At 39.0% G+C, this 23,955-nt stretch overlaps 2 protein-coding genes across 3 annotated transcripts in view; both read right to left on the bottom strand.

The window, feature by feature from the left end:
- LOC127441612 (ZZ-type zinc finger-containing protein 3-like) overlaps positions 1-4,577 on the bottom strand; it is a 37,890-nt gene extending 33,313 nt beyond the window's left edge. For both annotated transcript variants that reach the window (XM_051699206.1, XM_051699208.1), the window contains exon 1: positions 4,449-4,577. The gene's annotated coding sequence lies outside the window, so the exon portion shown is untranslated. The remainder of the gene's footprint in view (positions 1-4,448) is intronic.
- A 2,525-nt stretch (positions 4,578-7,102) lies between these two features.
- Positions 7,103-23,955, bottom strand: part of LOC127441611 (ubiquitin carboxyl-terminal hydrolase 33-like) — a 37,761-nt gene continuing 20,908 nt past the window's right edge. Inside the window, exons 14-24 of the mRNA XM_051699205.1 lie at positions 23,219-23,289; positions 22,994-23,027; positions 22,843-22,888; positions 21,126-21,306; positions 20,128-20,254; positions 19,729-19,898; positions 18,924-19,005; positions 18,729-18,837; positions 9,001-9,103; positions 8,733-8,801; positions 7,103-8,283 (exon numbers count right to left, since the gene is read on the bottom strand). Of these exons, the coding sequence (XP_051555165.1) occupies positions 8,126-8,283; positions 8,733-8,801; positions 9,001-9,103; positions 18,729-18,837; positions 18,924-19,005; positions 19,729-19,898; positions 20,128-20,254; positions 21,126-21,306; positions 22,843-22,888; positions 22,994-23,027; positions 23,219-23,289 (1,150 nt within the window). The 3' untranslated portion in view covers positions 7,103-8,125. The remainder of the gene's footprint in view (positions 8,284-8,732; positions 8,802-9,000; positions 9,104-18,728; positions 18,838-18,923; positions 19,006-19,728; positions 19,899-20,127; positions 20,255-21,125; positions 21,307-22,842; positions 22,889-22,993; positions 23,028-23,218; positions 23,290-23,955) is intronic.

Raw genomic sequence — 23,955 nt, 5'->3', positions numbered from 1 at the left:
AGTAGCCTATTGCAGTTTTAATAATTACTGTGATTCACATAGTGACCGGCTTATGGTCATTACGTCAGAGCTCCTTGGTCTAACAACACAGAAACACTTGAAAATAAAAGCTCAATTTAAATGGAAGTATGACAGAAATAGATCACTACTATATAGTTATGTAATATTCAATGTTATACTACTACTAATAATAATAATAAATAGTAACTATTATATTTAAGCAATATCTCACATCTGTGATGCTCTATTATGCAGCACTTTATTTGACAATAATAACTTCAATGTTGTATTTTGGATTGTGCTGTAAGGTTCTGTATAAAATCACTTAATTTCATAAAAATAATAAAATTTCATGCTGAAAATTAACTTTTAAAACTAATTAAAGTTTTAATTTATTTATTTAAACACAATTTTGATGATAAAAATGTAAATAAACTGCTGATATTGAGTTCAGAAAAAAAAAAGTAGTTAATCGGACTCGGTATCGGCGAGTACTAAAAAAAAAAAAAAAAATTTATCGATATGCTTACTCGGCCTCAAAAAAATGGTATCGGAACATCCCTAATTTCTTTGAATAGTACTTTCTACAGACTGAGATCTGAGAAAAACTCTTACAAATCTGAAAATCTCTTCTGAATAAAAATGGATAATAAATGAAAAATTACTAATAAAAGTAATATTTAATGCTTTAATCAATCTTGAAAAGAATACATATTAAACAGAGATCTAAATTGGAATGTACTTGGTCTAACCAGTTTTAGCAGAAGAGAAACCAAATCTCTGGATTACAGGCTGCATTATGGCCAATTCACAATGTCCCAAGTCCCAACAAACGCCAACAAACACCAACATCCAACACTTGTTGGGTTTTGTCAGATCAGCGTGATCACCCTGTTGGCGTTCGTTGGCGTCTGTTTACATAGAGTCATGTTTAATTGGCGTTTGTCAGGTCTTGGAATGTTTGAGCAGTGCGGTACAATTTTCCAACAAACTCCAACTTTTTTTTCTCTCCAATTTGGAATGCCCAATTCCCAATGCGCTCTAAATCCTCATGGTGGCGTAGCGACTCGCCACAATCCGGGTGGCGGTGGACGAATCTCAGTTGCCTCCTCGTCTGAGACCGTCAATCCGCGCATCTTATCACGTGGCTTGTTGAGCACGATACTGCGGAGACGTAGCATGTGTGGAGGCTTCACGCTATTTTCCGCGGCATCCACACGCAACTCGCCACACGCCCCACCGAGAGCGAGAACCACACATTATGGCGACCACGAAGAAGTTACCCCACGTGACTCTACCCTCCCTAGCAACCGGGCCAATTTGGTTGCTTAGGAGACCTGGCTGGAGTCATTCAGCACGCCCTGGATTCTAAATTGTGACTCCAGCGGTGGTAGTCAGCATCAATACTCGCTGAGCTACCCAGTCCCCCAACTCCAACCGACTTTGACTCAATCTGACTTCATCACAAATCGTTGCCATGACAATGAGTTCAGCGTCCCTGTCAACTCACAGAAAATGAATCGCAATTAATCACGATTAATCACATTTTTGTTGCTAACTTGTTAGAACTAATCCGTTCCTTTCTAAAGAAAACATAATTTTATGTTAGTGTTGGGTTCAGCATTTTTGTGGATGACACGCGTAAGGGAATATGTACAAATAGGCAAGACAAGGACGGAGATTAATTTGTTTTGAAATGCTCTTTTCACTCGGATGAAAAACACAGATCCTTTATTTTTCAAAATATTGCAATAATATTAACTTATATCTGCAATAATATAAAATATATACTTTCCCCACATTTTGTGGACAAACCTCATGTGTAAAAAGATTGTTTTTGTTTTTTTTGGGACTGCTGTCCTCCGATGGAACTCTCGGAATAAATAAGTTCCCAGCAAACACAAAACATTTTTAAAATGTAGTTGTGTTTAATAGGTTACAGCCTAATGTCTCTACATGCTGATCATGTTTAATCAATTACACATAATATTTATATAGAGTTGAAGTCAGAAGTTTACATACACCTTGGCCAAAGATATTTAAACACAGTTTTTCACAATTCCTGACATTTAATTGTAGAAAATATTCCCTGTCTTAGGTCAGTTAGGATCACTACTTTATTTTAAGAATGTGAAATGTCAGAATAATAGTAGAGAGAATTATTTATTTCAGCTTTTATTTCTTTCATCACATTCCCAGCGGCTCAGAAGTTTACATACACTTTATTAGTATTTGGTAGCATTGCCTTTAAATTGTTTAACTTGGGTCAAACGTTTTGGGTAGCCTTCCACAAGCTTCTCACAATAAGTTTCTGGAATTTTGGCCCATTCCTCCAGACAGAACTGGTGTAACTGAGTCAGGTTTGTAGGCCTCCTTGCTCACACATGCCTTTTCAGTTCTGCCCACAAATTGTCTATTGGACTGAGGTCAGGGCTTTGTGATGGCCACTCCAATACCTTGACTTTGTTGTCCTTAAGCAATTTTGCCACAACTTTGGATGTATACTTGGAGTCATTGTCCATTTGGAAGACCCATTTGTGACCAAGCTTTAACTCCCTGGCTGATGTCTTGAGATGTTGCTTCAATATATCCATATAATTTTCCTTCCACATAATGCCACCTATGTTGTGAAGTGCACCAGTCCCTCCTGCAGCAAAGCACCCCCACAACATGATGCTGCCACCCCCATGCTTCACGGTTGGGATGGTGTTCTTCGGCTTGCAAGCCTCACCCTTTTTCCTCCAAACATAATGATGGTCATTATGGCCAAACAGTTAAATGTTTGTTTCATCAGACCAGAAGACATTTCTCCAAAAAGTAAGATCTTTGTCCCCATGTGCACTTGCAAACTGTAGTCTGTTTTTTTATGGCGGTTTTGGAGCAGTGGCTTCTTCCTTGCTGAGAAGCCTTTCAGGTACTCGTTTTACTGTGGATATAGATACTTGTCTACCTGTTTCCTCCAGCATCTTCACAAGGTCTTTTGCTGTTGTTCTGGGATTGATTTGCACTTTTGGCACTAAACTACGTTTATCTCTAGGAGACAGAATGCATCTCCTTCCTGAGCGGTATGATGGCTGCGTGGTCCCATAACACAGGCAGATAACGGCCAACTGCCCAGAGCCGTCAAATGTGAAGTTATCATTTAACTTCGCGCTCTGTACTGCACACGGTATGCATTACAAACTTTCTGAATTATTGTACAGCCGGCGCGCTTGGCCAATATGAGCTTTAAATTGACACGTGCTCATCAATGAACTAAGACAAAATAGTCCAGCTAAGTCCTGATGACATGTGTCCCGCCGTACCATAAAAACACCCTCAGCATGTTTTCTGCTCGTCGCGGTTGCTTCAGAGAACCCAGTTAAGCTCAGTGACTGAAAAAAATAACAAGCGCACATTTAATGCCCGTTCCCAGTACGAGATGTTTTCCTCGGAACGGATTTGTCTCCATAAACTTGACACAATAACGAGCAGAAGGTGCGTTTTGAGCAGCGCTGCAAATTATTAACTCGCCGTTATAACAAGCTAGAACATAATTTCGCAGTGAAAATAAACATTTTCTCCTTCAGTTGCATTAAACGGGCCTCTCCGGAGGCAACACCGCATCCGCGGCTTGGCATGATGTGCAACCCGGCTGCGAGCACACGCACTGCCTTTCCAAATGCCCGTGTGCACGTTTCTCCAGCTCTGGGGACTTCTTACCTGAGCTCACCTACTGGGATAGTTTCTAATGCAACAGTTTTGTTTCATGCAGTACATAAAATCCAAATGTAAAAATACATATAGCACATTACTTAAACCATTAACCATGTCGCTACTGACTAACTGAACCAAAATGTGTCCGCAGGTTTTTAGTAGCTCACCTGCTAACTACTGCATTCCCGGGATGCGCAAAAGCGCAGGCACTTTGAGTCTGCGCCAAACAATTAAAAGCATGCTACTTATTTAGAAGACAAAACAAAAATACGAGCTAAACGGTTTCTTTTTCACAACTCGCCCACTAATTAGCGTCTTAGCTAAGAGCGCTCGTGAGTTCTTCACTAATAAAGATGATAAACTCGCCTTAGCGTGCTAATGCTAATTCATTCGACGCACCCCTTTTAGCACTTCCACACACAATCATATCACTTGTTAATGCATGGAAAACCCGTTATATGTCCATGTCTCCGAAGGAAACCAGCATAAGAAGCAATTAGAAGACTTCTGAATACAAAAAGTGCCAAAATGTTGAAGCTAACAAGCTAACGTGTAACAGTGCAGAGGAGCGGGGGCAGCGTGCACATACACAACCGCAACAACTTTGCCCATCAAATCCGCTTGAACTGCTACATTCAGTGCGGTTGGTGAGCCTGAGTCGGCTGTAACTTCGAGATAAAGTCAGGGAATTGGAGTTGAGTGACGGATAATTCAATGTAAAAGAGTTTATGAAGCTACAGAATTACACTTACCTCACTTCCGCAAATCGTTTGCTGCACATTCGGCAGCCGCCATGTTTTTCCTCTGTCGGCGCTGCTGCTGCTGAATGTGATGATCCCACAATCCCGCTCTCACTGCGCTACTGTACAGGACAGCTGCCGCGGCCCACATGCTCGCTTTCAAGAGCAGCACTGTTTCAGCACCGATCTTACTGACCATTTCAGACTAATGATGTTCACAACATTGTACTGAAAAATACACTTTTATATGCAATTAATATCTGTCCAAGAGTGGAAACTATAGCTAGACTGCACTCAGTTAAGACAACTGCTTTGTTCATTAACCTAAGTCTGGCATAGATTTAAAGTTCAGGGTCAAAATAATTACTTGACCTGTAAGATAATGACATCAGCGCTACTATATACAGTGCATAAAGTATTCAGACCCCTTCATTCCCCCCATTTTGTTATGTTGCAGCCTTATGCTAAAATCCTTTAAAACAAAAATAAACATTCACATCAGTCTACACTCCATACCCCATAATGGCAAAGCAAAAAACTTGTAACTTTGTACATTTCTTAAAAAGAAAAAACTGAAATATCACACTGACATAAGTAGACCCTTTGCTATGACACTTGAAATTTAGCTCAGGTGCATCCCATTTCTCTGGATCATCTTTGAGATGTTTCTGAACTTTGATTGGAGTCCACCTGTGGCAGATTCAATTGTTTTGGCATGATTTGGAAAGGTACACACCTACTATAAGGTCTCACAGCTAAAAATGCATTTCAGAGCAAAAACCAAGCCATGATGTCAAAGGAACTGCCTGCAGAGCTCAGAGACAGGATTGTGTCGAGGCACAGATCTGGGGAAGGTTACAAAAATATTTCGGCTGCATTGAAGGTTCCCAAGAGTACAGTGGTCTCGATAATTCTTAAATGGAAGAAGTTTGGAACAACCAGAACTCTTCCTAGAGCTGGCCGCCTGGCCAAACTGAGCAATCGGGGAGAAGTGCCTTGGTAAGAGAGGAGACCAAGAACCCGATGGTCACTCAGAGTTGAGCTCCAGAGATCATGTGTGGAGGTGGGAGAAACTTTCAGAAGGACAACCATCACTGCAACACTCCACTAATCTGGGCTTTATGGCAGAGTGGCCAGACAGAAGCCTCTCCTCAGTGCAAGACAAAAAAAGCACCTAAAGAATTCTCAGACTGTGAGAAACGAGATTCTCTGTCTGATGAAACTAAGATTGAACTTTTTTGCCTCAATTCCAAGTGTCATGTCTGGAGGAAACCAGGCACCGCTCATCACCTGCGCAATACCATCCCAACGGTGAAGCATGGTGGTGGTAGCATCATGCTGTGGGGGTGTTTTTCAGCAGCAGGGACTGGGGGACTGGTCAGGGTTGAAGGAAAGCTGAACGATATGGAGTGATATGGAGTGTAGATTGATGTGAAATAATTATGTAATGCATTTTAGCATAAGGCTGCAACATAACAGAAATGAAGGGGTCTGAATACTTTATGAATGCACTACAGTTCAAGTATCCTCAACAAATGGGTGAACCTCATGAAACCTGTCAAGAACATGCTCTGGTCGCATGGTCACATTTCACCCCAAAATAAAAATAATATTTTTGCCTATAGAAAATTAAGGCTATTTTAGATTTATATTGCATTATTATGCACTGTCTGTTGCATTATTGCCATGACAATTAAAGGGATAATTCACCCAAATATGAAAATTCTCTCATCATTTACTCACCCACATGCCATACCAGATGTGTATGACTTTCTTTCTTCTGCAGAACACAAACAAAGATTTTTAGAAGAATATCTCAGCTCTGTAGGTTGATACAATGCAAGTGAATGGTGACCAAAACTTTAAAGCTCCAAAAAAGCATATAATTGCAGCATAAAGATAATCCATACTCCAGACTCCAGTGGTTTAATTCAGCGATCCAATCAGTTTTGAATGAGAACAGACCAAAATATTACCAACTTTTTCTGTACATCTTGCCATTGCAGTCTCTAGGCATGTTGAAGATTTCAAGCTCGATTACACTTTCTTGTGCATGGAGCACTTGATGGTGCTAGGAAGTGTAATCAAGCTTGAAATCACAATAGTCAAAGAGACTTCTGATGTCAAGGTTTATAGTGGAAAAAGGAGTTATATTTTTGTCTGTTCTCACACAAACTGATTGGATCACTTCAGCGGACATGGATTAAACCACTGGAGTCTTATGGGTTACTTTTATGCTGCCTTTATGTGCGTTTTGGAGCTTCAAATATATTGTATGTACCTACAGAGCTCAAATATTCTTCTAAAATTCTTCATTTGTGTTTTGCAGAAGAAAGAAAGTCATACACATCTGGGAGGGCATGAGGGTGAGTAAATGATGAGAGAATTTTCATTTTTGGGTGAACAATATCAATCTCATCAAAAAAAATTTAATATATACTGCATATTACATCAAGGTAGTATTTGTTGCCATGCCTTTATGCTGACTTAAAATAATTGAATTCTTTTGAAACTGTACTTTGTAAAAAAAAAAAAAAAAACAGTATTATGGAATCTAATTGGAATCATCTTTGAGAATAATGGGAATTACAAAAAAAAAAAATCTTTCAGCATACAAAAATGGACACTTCTAAAGTTTCAGATAGAAGAATGATACCACATACATATCCACTGCATAAGTTTTGGGTTTAATAATAGACACGCAAATACAGCTTTCATCTTTGCGTACAATTAATTTAGAAAAATGACATCACATCCTTCTATTCATTAAATAATGCCTTGAATGTACACATGTGAGGCAGCAGGATTTCATTGCGCCAATGTTTTTCTATTACACAGCATTTTTAAACAAGACAGCCACTGATGTGTTCAAATGTTCACCTTATTGTTTGCATCTACATGCAACCGAGTGACACCGCTATGAAACAAATAAAAACGAGGAATCAATTTTCTTGCCAGATCATTCCTATTAGTGTGCATTCTGCTTAGAATTAGCTTGCCGAATCATTTTCTAACAAAGAAAACGTCTATGAATGCTAGAGTAATCATACCCCTGTGGAATAAATAACATTTAGTGTAGGAACGTGTGTTCTTTAAGTACTAGTACATTTAAATACATATCCAACATCAGAGCTGTAGCATGCACGCTTTTGAATCTACAGTACCGTCCAAAACGAAACAAAAAAAAATATTCTTTCCTGAGCCTACATAGAATTTTGTATCCCTTCATAACCCAAACATGAGGATTTCATCCACTAAGACAACATATTCATTCATTTCTTAAATAAGGCAGTACCCCCGCAATATCTACAGAAAGATGCAGTGGAATCCTTCACAAATCGTGGACTATTTGGTTTGGGGAAAGCAGAATCTGTCTGGAACGCAGTCGAACACAGAAATCAAATGCACTTTGAACTGTGAAAATGTGCTTTCGGTCTAATTGATTACAAGTGCCAATAGGATGTGGATATGCACAGTATTTACAAATACGAGGTGTACACGAGGAGGTTTAATCCATCTGTCTGCTATAAAGAACAGTCATAAAGGGAAAGGAGAGTTTGGGAGAGTGTTGTGTCTGTGTGCTGAGGTGAAGCTGTAAGGTCCTTTGCTCGAATGCTTTAAAAAGAAAAGTGAAGTGCAAAATAATGTGTTTTTTGGTCCCCTTAGGGTGCGGCAGCAATTCAGAACATCTACAAAGAGCGTGTCTCTACTTCAATCTTCTCCTCCGCTTGGGAGTTCTCTGCTTCCTGATGGCTGATGCTGGGCCGTACAGTCACCACCGGCCCTCCTCCATGGATGGAATAGAGAAAGTTCCAGGTCTCCTCGGATATCTGCCCTGAATCGGCACCTGTAAGGTAGAGAGAGGGACCAAACGTATGTTTTTTGTGATCAGAAGTTTATGATGGGTAACTTGAGAGAAGTAAAGTAAGAACACTCTTTAAAGTCAACATGAACTTCAAAATGAGCCTTATTTACTTTATTAAAACATTTCCTTTGTCTTATTGTAAATTATTCATTAGTGCACATTATTCAAAGGGGAAAAAAAGTCTTCCACCGAAATGTAATAAGTTGCTCTACCTCTGAAACAACTTTGCTTTTTGGCTGATGTCATTAAATCCTCTTATTAAACCCCAATGTATAAAATTAAGTCCTGCCCTACATTTATTCATGTTTCACACAGAAATATATCATATTGCAAAAGTAAAAAGGGCTCCAAATGCATTTTATTGTTGGCTTTTAAAGGCATCTTATGACAGATCTAATGTATGTAATGAGTTTCCTGATGTTTAACATTACCTGACTTTAATGTGATGTGTCCATTTTTATTTACAGCAATCTTGGAGTTATCAATTGGCCCTGGTGGGTCTGAAAGACACAAGACCATCCATTATCGGAACACACCAAACATCTCAACCAAAGTCAAAAGCATGCAAAAAATAAGTTACAATAAAGTACTTTGAGATCTTCTTATTCACCAATACTAGGATGAACATTATCCTAATTTTCAATTTCAAACATCCATACACTTTAGAAATATTAGCAGTAGGGAAGGGAAATTACTTACCAATGTCCTTGCCTTTGACAAAGTCCTCCCATTCCCGGAACCACTGCATGCTGATACAGTATATTACCACAGGAGACTCCTCCTCCTGAAACGACTTGTTCAGCTAAATGAGGGACAGAGGCATGATACAAAGAGCGCATGAGAAATATACCATTAGGGAAAATGCAAACTGAGCATTTTCTCATAAAATATCTTCCCGCCTCATTGTAGCTAGGACAATAAAAACCTAGTGAGCGACCTTGCTATCTACTGCCTAACGTTTGAAAGGCTCTACATAGACAGCAGCGCCAGGCATTACACATATAGCACACCTCGTGTCTCGCAATTTGTTAAACTGAATCCTATAGAGTTTGATGCAAGCATGTTGCTATGCTAACAACGCAATACTAAGTAAAATTGTGTGGACATCCCATTATAATGAATGGGTTTGGCTTCTCCAGTAATTCCAGTTACTGAAAACAAACCTTACTGTAACACAACACAATGACATTGTAGAGAATTGTGTGCTTCCAATAGAGGTCTGCAACCGGATTCGGGCCTGAGAGGGCCCAACAAACTCTCAGGTTTCAGACTGGGTTTGGGTTTTGTAATTAAAAGGAATATTCTGGGTTCAATGCAAGTTAAGCTCAATCGACAGCATTTGTGGAATAATGTTGATTACAACAAAAATTAATTTTGACTCATCCGTCCTTTTCTTTAAAAAAACATAAATAAGAAAAATCCGGGTTACAGTGAGGCACTTACAATGGAAGTGAATGGAACCAATTTTTGGAAGGTTTAAAGGCAGAAATGTAAACTCATAATTTTATAAAAGTACTTACATTAATTCTTTTAACTCATGTAATAGTTGAGCTGTAAAGTTTTTTAAATCGTAATTTGTACTGTCATTTTAGGGTTTGTTGACATTACATTGTTATGGCAACAAAGTTGTAAAATTAGATATAACTTTACACAGAAAAGGTTTGTAAGCAATTTTATCACACTACAATCATGTTAACATGCATATTGTTTATGTCTTGTGACTATACTTCTGAAAAAGTGAGCATTTTACATTAAATTGGCCCACATTCACTTACATTATATGTGCCTCACAGGAACCCAGATTTTTGCTTTTTTTTTTAAAGAAAAGAAGGAAATGAGTCAAAATTAATTTTTGTGGTAATCAATATTATTCAACAAATGCTGTCGACTGAGCTTAACTTATATAGAACCTGGAATATTCCTGTAATGAAAAAATAAATGGGCCTATCTAACTTGTGTCACTCACAGACACGCACAAACGGATGAGTTAGGGGCTACATAAACATCACACCAAATGTTTTTTTTCACCAGTCTGCACTGTTTTTAAATTGTTTTCCCATGTAAACACATCTCGTTGTTTCTTCAGCATCTCGTGCAGGACAGCTGCATTTTTCAGACACCATGTCAAGTTAAAAAGAACTTAAGTTTTTAGAAATGCATCTCGATGGGGAGTCAGGTGACGCTATGCAAGTGTTGATCGCTTGAAGGTGAGCTCCGCTTAAACTTTGCTACAATTAGCCTTTTAAGCAATATTAACCAGTGAGAACCGTAATTGTTTTGTTTGTTAAACTGCTGGGAGTATAGGATGTGTGAGGACATTAAAAAGCACTTAAGTTCTCGCACCATGGACGCCTCGCGGGGTTGGGGTGGCGGGGGTCCAGTTGGTGGTGGTGGCGGGCCTTGCGGCGTGGGTCGGGGTGTCTCGAGCATTTGGCAGGGGTCTCGGTCTGTGGGGGCGGGGGCGGGGCTTTCCACCTTGATTGTGGTGGTAGGGCGGGGTGGGTCTCTGGGGTCAGCCAGGAGGGGGCTGCGGGCTGGCCCGCCGTCCACCGGGACTGGTGTGGAGCGGGTATGGGAGGGGCTGAGGGGTGTGGAGAACCAGAGCAGACGTGAGGTGTTCATTTCGTTGGGGTCCCCGGGGGGAGGGAGTGTTAAGATGTAGGGAAGGTTTTGGGCAGGCTCATTCCGAGTTTAGTCAGCGCAGTGGACCTCCGGCTTGGTGTTGGGTGCGCCCGCAGAGTTTTCGGTTTTCGGGTGACAGACCCCGATCTATCCTGGCAGGATTATTGCAGTCAGCTGACAGAGACTTTGTTCTACGAACGGCGAGGAATAAAGGCAAGTTGTGCTGGGAGGACCACAACATCATGGTTTTTCCAGACTTTACTAGAGCTACACAAACGAAACGGGACGGATTCAAGGAGTGTAAGAAATTATTGCACCATCAGAAGGTAAGAGGTAAGCTTTGCATTGCTGTATCCTGCTATGCGGAGAATTGACGCCAAGGATGGACGCAAGACTTTTACATGCCCACAACCTATGGCCTTCATTAAATCATTGGAGTGAGTGGGTAACTTTGCCTGCACTCGATCAACAATACAGACTACACATCGTGCATTTTGCTGACGCAGCCTGAGAGGATTTGTTGTTCTGTTGTCTGCCCACTGGCTCCTGCCTGACTCCGAGGTTATTGTTTACTGGGGCCTATTTTATTTTTTATTTTCATTTTATTGAACATTTTTATGTACAATTTAATGGCACAGTTTATGTTAAGAAAAAAAAAAGAAAAAATGTATACAGTACTGTGCAAAAGTTTTAGGCACTTAAGATGTTTCACAAAGACATTTGTCTTAAGATGGCTATTCATATATTCAGCTTTAGTGTGTCAATAGGAAAAATACATTTTACACTCCCATACATTACTTTTGCAAATAGAAAAGATTAGAATAGAAGAACAGGGTGCTCTGCAAGAGATGGCATTGCCCCCACAGTGCCCCCCACTGAACATCGAGTCAGTCTGGGATTACATGAAGAGACAGAAGCAATTGAGACAGCCGAAATAGATAGAAGAACTGTGGTGAATTCTCCAAGAAGCTTGGTACATCCTTTCTGCCAACAACCAAGAAAAACAGTATCCAGTTGTACCTAGGAGAGTTGGGGCTGTTTTAAAGGCAAAGGTGGTCACACCAAATATTGATTTAGCTTTTTTAAGTTTACTGGACTTTGTATGATGTTAATTTATAAATGAAAACTATTTATGGCATTATTTTTGAAGACATCCTCACTATGCAACATTTTTCACAAGTGCCTAAAACGTTTGCACAGTACTGTATATATACATATATATGTAAAAATCACCGGTCTTGAGCAATCTGGTAGCAATAGTGTCGCGGAAAATCTCATGAGCATGCATGGACCGTCGGATTTCCGAGCTATGGACACCAGTTGGGACTGTTATGCGCGAGGTTGAAGCACTTTTTTCTGTTCTGTGGGTTAAGGATGTTATGGTTACATCAATGTTGGATAGTGGTCTGTATAATTTAGCCTTGGGTACACAATTTGTCTTTACGTGTCAATGTCACACTTTAATATAAGTAAAATAATTCTCTCCACAAGGAATGTTAATGGGCTGGGGCGCCCTATAAAAAGAAGGAAGGTTGTATCTTTTCTTAAGCGTAAGATTTTTTTATATAGTGTTCACAGGAAGCTGAAAGACTTGGCAGGGCATGGGGTGGGCATGTGTTTTGTAGTGCTGGTTCGAGTAAGAGCAGGGGAGTCATCACATTTATAAGTAAGCATTTACAATTTAAATGTCTCAAATAAATTAAAGATAATTTAGGAAGAATCATTGTTGTTTTGGCTGAAATACAGGGGCAAAATCTGATTTTGTCTAATATTTATACACCCAATGCTGATGATCAGAACTTTTTTTTATAGATCTTGAGGGAAAGCTACAAGCAGCTGAGATCCTTCATGATATGGATTTGGGTGGAGACTTCAATCTTGTAATGGATCTGGTCCTTGATCATAGTGATGCAAGTCACTTATTCTATCTGCCACTGACTGCTCAATTGGGAACATTTTAGTTTCAGATCATGCTTTGGTGTATTTAGAGATGTTGCCTCATACAGAGAAAAGGAAATCATGTAGATGGCACTTTAATACATCCCTTCTACAAGACCCAGCATTTCAACAAATGTTTAAGACAGAAGTAAATGCTTATGTAGAAACCAATTGGTCCTCAGTGTCCTCTGTGGGGGTGTGGCATGCGAGGCACTTAAGGCAGTTCTTAGGGGGCGGATCATACAATATGCTTCATTCATTAAAAAGATCAAAGCACAGGAATTCATAGAATTAAAATCTCGTAAAACAGCTTATACTGTAGGTATTAGTTAAAATCCAAATATTATTGCCAAAATCCAAATATCATCAATAGCAATACTGAAAACAAGAACATAACATTTCAGTGCATTATTACAAAACATTTCAGCACCACACCAGCCCCATAACACACGCACAGACCAAACAGTCCTGTGCGTCAGAGGAACATTTTCACTATTCAAAAGACTTTTCAACAATCAGTCAGACATCTCAACTGCACATTTCTTTATAGTTTCTCCATCCGACAACGACTTTTTTGTTTTACGCAAGCACGAGCGAAGCAACATTAGATTCCTTTGGTGATTTTTGCGCTGTCATGGATTTCGTAAAAAGTTTTGATGCCGTTGTATTTTACCCTTTACATCTGTGAGGAGAGCAGCTCTGGCAGCACCATTGTACATAGAGTTGAAGTCAGAAGTTTACATACACCTTAGCCAAATTTATTTAAACTCAGTTTTTCACAATTCCTGACATTTAATTGTAGAAAATAATCCCTGTCTTAGGTCAGTTAGGATAACTATTTTAAGAACGTGAAATGTCAGAATAATAGTAGAGAATGATTTATTTCAGCTTTTATTTCTTTCATCACATTCTCAGTGGGTCAGAAGTTTACATACACTTTATTAGTATTTGGTAGCATTGCCTTTAAATTGTTTAACTTGGGTCAAACGTTTTGGGTAACCTTCCACAAGCTTCTCACAATAAGTTGCTGGAATTTTTGCCCATTCCTCCAGACAGAACTGGTGTAACTGAGTCAGGTTTGTAGGCCTCCATGCTCGCACATTCTTTTTCAGTTCTGCCCACAAATTGTCTATTGGATTGAGGGCTTTGTGATGGCCACTCCAATACCTTGACTTTGTTGTCCTTAAGCCATTTTGCCACAACTTTGGAGGTATGCTTGGAGTCATTGTCCATTTGGAAGACCCATTTGCAACCGAGATTTAACTTCCCGGCTGATGTCTTGAGATGTTGCTTCAATATATCCACATAATTTTCCATCCTCATGACGCCATCTATTTTGTGAAGTGTGCCAGTCCCTCCTGCAGCAAAGCACCCCCACAACATGATGTTGCCACCCCCATGCTTCACGGTTTGGATGGTGTTCTTTGGCTTGCAAGCCTCACCCTTTTTCCTCCAAACATACCGATGGTCATTATGGCAAACAGTTACATTTTTGTTTCATTAGACCAGAAGACATTTCTCCAAAAAGTAAGATCTTTGTCCCCATGTGCCCTTGCAAACTGTAGTCTGGCTTTTTTATGGCGGTTTTGAAGCAGTGCCTTCTTCCTTGTTGAGCAGCCTTTCAGGTTATGTCAATATAGGACTTGTTTTACTGTGGATATACATACTTGTCTACCTGTTTCCTCCAGCATCTTCACAAGGTCCTTTGCTGTTGTTCTGGGATTGATTTGCACTTTTCACACCAAACTACATTCATCTCTAGGAGACAGAATGCGTCTCCTTCCTGAGTGGTGTGATGGCTGTGTGGCCCCATGGTGTTTATACTTGCATACTATTGTTTGTACAGATGAATGTGGTATCTTCAGGCGTTTGGAAAATCACTCCCAAGGATGAACCAGACTTGTGGAGGTCCATAATTTTTTTTTCTGAGGTCTTGGCTGATTCCCCCCCCATGATGTCAAACATAGAGGCACTGAATTTGAAGGTAGACCTTAAAATACATCCAAAGTTACACCTCCAATTGGCTCCAATTAGCCTATCAGAAGCTAATTGGCTAATTGCCTAAAGGCTTGACATAAGTTTTTGGAATTTTCCAAGCTGCTTAAAGGCACAGTTAATTTAGAGTATGTAAACTTCTGACCCACTGGAATTGTGATATAGTCAATTTAAAGTGAAACAATCTGTCTATAAAACAATTATTGGAAAAATGATTTGTGTCTTGCACAAAGATGTCCTAAATAACTTGCCAAAACAATAGTTTGCCAATATGAAATCTGTGGAGTGGTTAAAAAACGAGTTTTAATGACTTCAACCTAAGTGTATGTAAACTTCTGACTTCAACTGTATACTGTACTGGTGAATCAAATTGAAATCTTTAATGACAGATTTCGTATCCAGGCAAACAAAAGGCATAGGTTTCCTCTGCATACATTAATGTTGCGCACTAGCTCGCTGACTAGCTTAGGGAAAAGTTTGCTCAATTTACTTAATAAATGATGAACAAGTGCAAGATTTTGCATGCTAGAATCCGAATGTGATCAGCAGGTCTGCAGCAACCTCTTCTGGTCGATAGTTTTAATAACATCATAGCCTGAATGCAATCTTTACATAATCCCTTTAACAATTAACTAAAATTAGTCCTCAGTCTTGTTCGGCGGGCCGTATTCAATGACACTGCGGGCCGCCAGTTGCCCATCCCTGTTTTAAACAAGTTGATCTATTATTTGGAATGGTAAATGACCTTGGTTGCATTTCAGTAAATTACATTTGACAAAGGAGGTTTTATGCCTCTCCAAAATTTTGTTTTATTACTAAGTTTTTAATCTCAGACACCTGGCCCATTGGTCTCTTCCACCTGAGAAAGCCACTCCCTGGTACGACATTGAACAAGCGGTCATTACCCCAATCTCACCATTGCAAAGTCTTTCTATCAAATTGCCTAGAGAAGTAAAAATGCATCCCATTATTTCACACTTGCATTCAGTATGGACAAAGGTTTCCCATATGTTCAGTTTTGATACTTACCTAAATGTTTCCTCAAGCATATGGCTGAACCCCACACTGCGTATTAACAAGTCCCCCATTTGCTGGAAAGAATGTATGTAGAGGGGTGTTGCTACACTTGTTGACCTTTATGAAAACGGAGCTTTGAGATCATTTGAAAATATAACGCAGCAATTTGGGATTTTTAGGTCTCAATTTTTCAGGTATTTACAGTTGCACTATCGACTTTATACTATTTTTGGTGGTATTACACAGCCCCTAAAGCTGCAGACACCCTCTGTATGGTGCTCATAGCCTTTGGAAAAGGGCATGAAGCATAAGTGTATTTATTCCTCATTGATTCAGAGTCTTGGTGACAGGGCCTTAACTGCTCTTAAGAGGTTATGGCAAAGAGATTTGAACTTGGTATTGGAGGATGGGGAGTGGGAAAGTATTTAAAAAAATATATAACTATGTCTAGGGATGCAAGGGTACGCCTTATTCAAGAATGGTTCACCAAATTGGGCAGGGTGGCGGCATTTGAAAAGATGTCATATAAACAGCTTGGCAAAATAGACACGTATGGTAAGAAATGGGACAGGTATTTGGCCTTTCTGGAGGGCTCTCAGTGAGGACCATATGGAGAGAAACAGAATTGTGGTGGTAATTGTAAAGTCTATTATTTGTCTTTTCTCTGTGTGTTGATTTTCATATTTTGTATTTTCTCAAATATTTTCTTTTGTATGTTTGCTTATATGTGTGCATGGTGTAATTTAGGCTTCGACCACAGGGGTATTTGTTGAGGGACAGGGTGGGGTTGGGGAGGGGAGGGGGAAATAATGGGAGTTAAGTTGATTCTGTGTGTATATGTTTAGTTTATTACGTGTTTCACATAATAATCAATAAAAATGTTAATAGCAACAAAAAAAAAAGAAGAAATGCATCTCGAGACCCCTGCGTTCTGTTTCATTCGTTGTACTTCATCTAGCTTTTTTTTAGCCCAGGTGTCACAGAGATTTGATGTTCTGAAGAAGTTCAGGCTGCAATAAGGACTTAATGTTACTCTAATACTATTCCACATGATTCCACATTGTTCTTCACCAAGCAAAGTTTCACCGCTTGATAAATGGTAAGCCAATGTTTTTATTACCCTTCTGCTCTAGTGTGCTGAGTGGCCGCTGTGCCTTGTTAAAACTGTGTATTTTTCTGTTGAGAATGTTGCCAACGATTCTTACATAAAATACAGCCTTTTGCAACAATCCTTGCTTGGAGTATACATTTTAAAGGGAGTGGGCAATTTCGGGTTTGGGTCCAGTTCTGGCTTAAAATCTATCATTACGGGTCTGATCAGGTTTGGGCTTAAAAATATGACGGTACTGGTCGGTCGGGTCACACGTATCAGGTACGGGTCGGGCTTGGGCTTTGTTTTAAGGCCCGTGCACACCTTTAGCTTCCAACTTTGTGGCAACAGTTTGGGGAGGTCCTTTTCTGTAGCATTAAGACAATGCCCCAGTGCAGAAAGCAAGGTCCATAAATATAGTGAATATAAATAAAAGTACTGGGTTAAACAGTAAAAAAATTATTAGAACTCTTTTTTTTTTAAATCGCTTTTAGGTATTGAGTATATTTATAATCAGATTTACATTCAGGTACCTTTTGTTAGATTAGGAACAAATTACAATTATATTGGTACAATAATGAATACCTCTGCTTTGTCAGAATTTAGTTTAAGGAAATTACTTGCCTTCGAGTCTATGATGTCATTAATACATTCTACTAACTCTGGTCTGGAGGAAATATAAAGCAGAGTAACATCTGCATAACAATGAAAATGAATACCATTTGTATAAGCAGAACAACAGAAGACCTAATACAGAGCCTTGTGGAACTCCATACATGTGTTAGATCTGACAGTTTCTTATTTAACAAAAAAAGTGGGGTCACACTTTATATTAGGTGTTTTTTACTACTGTGTACTTACATTAAATGCATACAATATTATGTATTTACTGTGTAACCACATTTTGTTCCACAAAATTCTTACAAGATTCACATCTGCTGCTACTGAGGTTAAGGTACGGGCAGGTTAAGGAGTATAGGGTTAGGGGTTTGAGTTAGGTTTTAGAATAAGGGTTATGTTAGGGGTAAGGTTAACAGTGTAATTACAAATGTAATAAATTGAGGGTACTTTAAATGTAATTACAATGCAACAACTTATTTGTACATAATAAGTACATTCTATCACATGCTTAAGTACATAATAGCTAAGGACACCTAATATAAAGTGGGACCCAAAGTGGTAGCGGTCAGCAACCGGACAAACAACATTTCTCTCCATCTTAATTTTTTTTTCTTTCTATTTGCTTGTTGCAAAGCATTCTAGGATTGCTTTTTCGCAAAAGATATGTGCAATGCTGCCTTAGATTTTAACTAAAAGAATGTATCTTAGAAGAGCTTTCAGAATAGCCTTTGTGTCTGGAGAATGCCTATGATGCCTTAAAGGCTCCATCGATAGGTAGCTTACAAGATTTTGGACAGAGCTAGAAACAGCACAAGATTAGGACAGAAAGACAGATAATACATTTATGTTATCTCTCATTTGGCCTCCTTTATAACTTGAACTGAAATGACTATGTGGCTGAAATCAAGTACTTCTGTTCTCATGAATTAATAATGACTACCGTTTTGGGGGAAGCGTGTGGGGGTCACACTTCTGATCTCAGTCTGAAAGAGCAATTGTTGTGGTGGTGGTGATGGTGAGGGGGGAGGCTGTGTGCACATATTAAGAGCCCAGATAACCCTCCGGGCGTAAGACCAACTGAAAAAACCACACAATCTACACTATACACATCCCTTTAATTCTACAATTGTACAGAAGCTCCTACCCGCACAAACATGTCCAGCTCATTCTTGCGTCGTTTCTCCAGCTTTTCGATCTCAGTCTGGCAGGTGTGGCAGACGTACAAATGATTGATAGCAGGACCACCTCCATATCTAACCAGCAGAAAGCCAACAATTAGCTTTCAATAAGAACCAGATTTTCCAAAGTCATAAGAGCTTGCAGCAGCAACAAACTATACCTGCTATACAGATGATCCCATACGTTTTGAGGAAGCATCATTACAAGATCATCAATGGATGTGGCTTTATTTGGTGGAATACCTGTCAAGGAAAATAAAAAACAAGAGATCACATTACAGCATAATATCAGCTTCTAAATTATTTAAATATTTCTAGTGATTTATCATTACAAAAATGGGCATGAGTCAAAGAGGATATTCCACGAAAATAAAAATGTAGGCTGGGACATTACTTTATTTACTGGAAATTGATCAGATCATGAAGTTAGGCAAATCAGAGGTGGAGCAAGTTAATATTTTGATGAAACCTTTTTTTTCTTTGGAATAACATGCACAACAAGACCACAAGCATGTATTAAAAGTAAACGGGTTCAATTTAAATTTCATGTTGACTTCAAAACAAATTGCACCGTTTCAATGTTTAGTGGTAAACATTAAGTAAATTTATATGCAGGAGAAATAATTAGTTTTCCAATCAGACCTTGTCCTTCAAATTTAGAGCATATGAATCAGTTCAAAAGAAACAGATCAAGGGGAAGAAAAGGCTTTGAAATGTGCTCTGAAAAGATTGATATTTATTCATTGACCTCATACTACATTCTCATGTTTACTTTGAAGAGGATGAGAGCAAAAACATTCAGTGAAAAGAATGTTGTGGCGCCCTGCAACTTAACCTCTGTAAAGCTAGAACAATTTGCAATTATATCTACCGTGAGGTCGATCTATAGCATGTAAAATACTTAATAATGATCATGTTTCAGTGTTAAATGGGTAAGGCCAAGATCTTCATGAGAGTGATCCTCACCTCCATGGGCACACAGGAAGTCATTGTTGGAAATGGGTCCTGGCTCGGCAAAGGTTTTGAACTTGTTCAGCCACTGGCGGGAGATGTAGAACTGCAGGAGGCTGGGCTCCATCATGTTAAGCAGACCGTTCACCTTCCGCCTCTCCTTCTGAGCCTCGTCATTACTCTTCCTGTTACATACACAAATAACATGAGCAGAGTTAAGCAACCGTCACTTTACCACAGAATTGAGATTTACAGTTAGAATCAAGGCCATCCATCCTGCTCAACGCAACCTTGAGCTTCTGTGTAAAAACAGCTGCGTCTTAATTGCTTGAGGTTTAAACCACTAAACCAGACAATCCTGGAAAAAGACTTAACTTTCAAAGTTTATTGAGTGGTTCATTTCAACATTCTTACTTGTAAAAGAGCACATATGCCTCAGCGTTTTGAACACAGGACTCAGATACTTCAGTAACGCTTTGGTCGTCAAACTGGTACCATAAGTGGTTCAGCTCATTCCTACAATAGGCAATGTAGTGACCACCTAGACCAAAACAAAAACCACAAGTATTATTAGAGATAATACAATGCTGATATATTATAAATAACTGCCAATTGCTTACATTTCTTAGTCAAATTTCAATTAAAAATATTTTATCATAGAATGTGCATTATCCATTGACAAGACTGTTGGGAGATTTTGGAACTGACACTCGGTAGAATGACCACTTCCGTTAGGGCCGAAACTTAGCCTACACAAGTACCTGAATGCAGACACAAGCCCGACTTCACGTGTCATTGCGTTCTGAAATGTGTCAGACCATAATTCATAACACAGCGCAACTACGTGTTGTGTTCTCAACATTGCCGCAAGGGACGCTATAGGAAAATCTGTACGCTTCTATGGTGAGTTTCCTCTTTCAACTCAACTACTGTCATGGTGGAGCAACAGTTTGAAGAGAATATTGCTAAGCAAATTAAAGTCAGTATATTTATAGCAACTTTCCTGAATTAAACCTGAATCCAGTTTAATGGCACAGACGTTTGAAGGTAACTCTATCGCCCCCTAGAAAATTGAGATTTGTTCCTACCACGGTTACGCAAGTACGCACGTTAAGCATGTTCAACCGGACCGTGCGTTGGCAATGTAATACAGTAAAAAAGTGATAGTGTTCCGATAATGAGAATCATCATTGAAAACAATGGGAATAGTAAAAGTAAAATGTCCCGATGTATAACAATAATGAGCAAATACCTGCAAACATAAATATTACAAAACTGCAATCTCGGGAGTAACATAAAGGTTAATGTCATAAAGTATTGAATGTTATGTAGTGTAGATAATATAATCAACAACAAAATGTTCTGCCCATCCCCCATGGCTGTAATTCATGGCTCTAAAAGCACCCACTTACTGCTGGCAGTGCCATGGTGACAGATGACCGACAGCAGGTTGTAGGTGGTGGTCTGGGCAGAGCTGTCCTTGGCTAGGAAGGGCTGCATTTCAAGGCCTTCCAAAGGGAAGGACACATGCGTGCTTATTTTGGTGGAGAACATAAGTTCATGTCTGAAACGCTTGAGGTGAATGCACAAAATCTGCGGGAGAGAGAATTTTAACAAAGCAGGAAATCAGCAAGGTTTGCTGTCTGGAATATTTCCAACACAAACAACTGCAAGATTGTATTGTGCCTTCATAATTTTTTACAGCATGATTGCACAACCAAACACAAAAGCCATTAATAAACTAGACTTTTACATTTTTGGAAGAAAATGTATGGTGTTTCCACATGTAAAACTTGCCACCACAATGCTAGGGAGCTGTATGTGGTAGCCATGCGGTTGCTAAAGGGGTTCTGAAGGGATTTTACAGTTGCTAGGTGTTCTGGGTGGTTGCTATGGGGTTGCTGAGGGATAAAGTTACATAGGGTTGGGGTTTGTTCCAATCCCTAACAATAAGTATGAGCAATATTAATAGTAATACTTGCCTTAGCAAGCACCACTAATAAAAAAAAAAAAAATAGTATTATGTTTACATAAATTTAATTAAAACTAGAATCAACCTTTGCCTGCCCTTCATGGTCATGGAATCCTGTCATTCAAGTACTGCACTGAGTATAGAGAGATATCAAAAAGTTCTTGAGGAAGAAAAGCTTCCAGTTCTTCGAGATTAGCAGAGGTAGATTTGCTTCATCACACTCCAGTTGTGTAGGCATGGATGGATGGAATAGATTTGGCTGGTGGTATTCATGAAACAACTCTAGAGTTTGTTTAATAGTCTGTATAGGTACATTTTCATCCTGGAATAGGCCTATAGGAACTTTCGAGAGGTACAGCAATGGGGGTGGTGGGCACAATATCCAGTAAAATGGCCTCATATGTTTTTGGCTGTTCTGCAATCATGTTAAGCAATCATCAGAGCAAATGGCTCCCATAAGATGTTTAACAGCTGGTAACAGATATTGTGGGGTTGAAGGTATTCTTAAACTCTCCAAACATAAATCCACTGGATGTAAGATACAGATGACTCATCAGAACATACTACCCATTATACTGCCATTACTACCCAAGAGTCCAGGTTTTATGCTCCTTACAGGCAGCCTTGGTACAAGGCCTTAGTATACAAGCAGTTTTATCATGTAAGCTTGGCAAAATATTAAATGCTTTATGAAGCTCACAATGTACAGTTTTTGATGAGACTGGGCCCAAGCTGCGTTCTTATATAACTGTCATTGAGCATCAACTTGCAAACAATTGTTGCTCTCTGCCAATGCAGTTTGTACATGATTGTTGTATGCGTCATTATTTTTTAGGCCTTTTGTGACTGATTCACCTGCAGTTTAGGTACTGACCGACCTCAGCCCTACATTGCAATGTGTTAGTAAGTGCCAAGTGTCAGATCTCTTGTATAGGTGACACCCAATGCTAAATAGCAATCAACCCAATGTAACCCAATGTGTTTGTAATTGTAATAATTACTTCAATGATAAACTCCTTTTGTCACGTTTTGGTTATTTGGTCCAAATCCTGTAGGCTGATATAAATCACAATTTTTAAAAGTTTAAAATTGAAATGTCTTGTAAAATATAAATGTGAGTATGTATGGTAACCATAATAGCTTATCTGTGCACTTACCTCTGGCAAACTCTGAACTTTGCAGAATTTGACTCCATTTCGTAACCTGAAACAATCGAAGAATCAAAATTAGCCTTTTAATTTCTGTAACAGTCACCTTAGAGCAGATCGCAAGGTTAACTTCATATTCAACAACAAGGTCAACACTCACTTCTTGCATTTTTCACAGCTGTACATGTTGTCCCCTGAAAAAAATAAATAAAATAGCCAGTAAGAATCACACTTGTGTTCTAAACATCAATAATGAATTCCATTAAGTCCAACAGTTTTAATATACATCTTTTTTTACTAAACCTCAGACTACAAAAGACATTTGATTAGCTACTGGTTAGTATAAAATTCCTATTTTTAATTAGATAGAGGGGAATTTTCCAACCTTTTAGTTCGTCCCTGGCAAAAAAGGCAGCAAGACAGTCCTGCAGCATGACCACAGGACCCCAGAACCAGCTATGGAAAATATGGAACATCAATAAATTAGGGCTGTCAATTTAGCGCGTTTAGCTCAGTTAGTTAAACAAATGCAATTAATCATGTCCCAGGAACAATTCAAGCTTGAAGTACCACCTGTTTTCTCCAGGGTGCAGTAAGCGAAATGCATCTTATACAGAGAAAACTTACCCACAGCAGACAGCACAAGATTCTCGTTCTTGCGCTCAAACACAGCTTGATGGAACACAAATCAGAACGCAGGGATCTCAAGATGTGTTTTTCTAAGTTTCAAACTATGTTAAATTTGACAGTGACTTAAAAACGGTATGTTTACGACGCAACACAACCAAAGTGAGATGCTCCAAAAGCGTTTTATATATATTTATATATATATATTATATATATATATATATATATATATATATATATATATATATATACACACTCGTGACCAAAAGTTTGGAATAATGTACAGATTTTGCTCTTATGGAAAGAAATTGGTACTTTTATTCACCAAAGTGGCATTCAACTGATCACAATGTATAATCAGGACATTAATAATGTGAAAAATTACTATTACAATTTGAAAAAAATTTCAGAACTTCTTAAACAACGGCAAAGATTTCTCATCAAACAATCCTCCACGTGCAGCAATGACAGCTTTGCAGATCCTTGGCATTCCAG

Source organism: Myxocyprinus asiaticus, chromosome 5 (assembly GCF_019703515.2).
Source record: "Myxocyprinus asiaticus isolate MX2 ecotype Aquarium Trade chromosome 5, UBuf_Myxa_2, whole genome shotgun sequence".
Classification (NCBI taxonomy): Eukaryota; Metazoa; Chordata; class Actinopteri; order Cypriniformes; family Catostomidae; genus Myxocyprinus; species Myxocyprinus asiaticus.
This window is presented reverse-complemented; position numbering and strand designations above follow the sequence as displayed.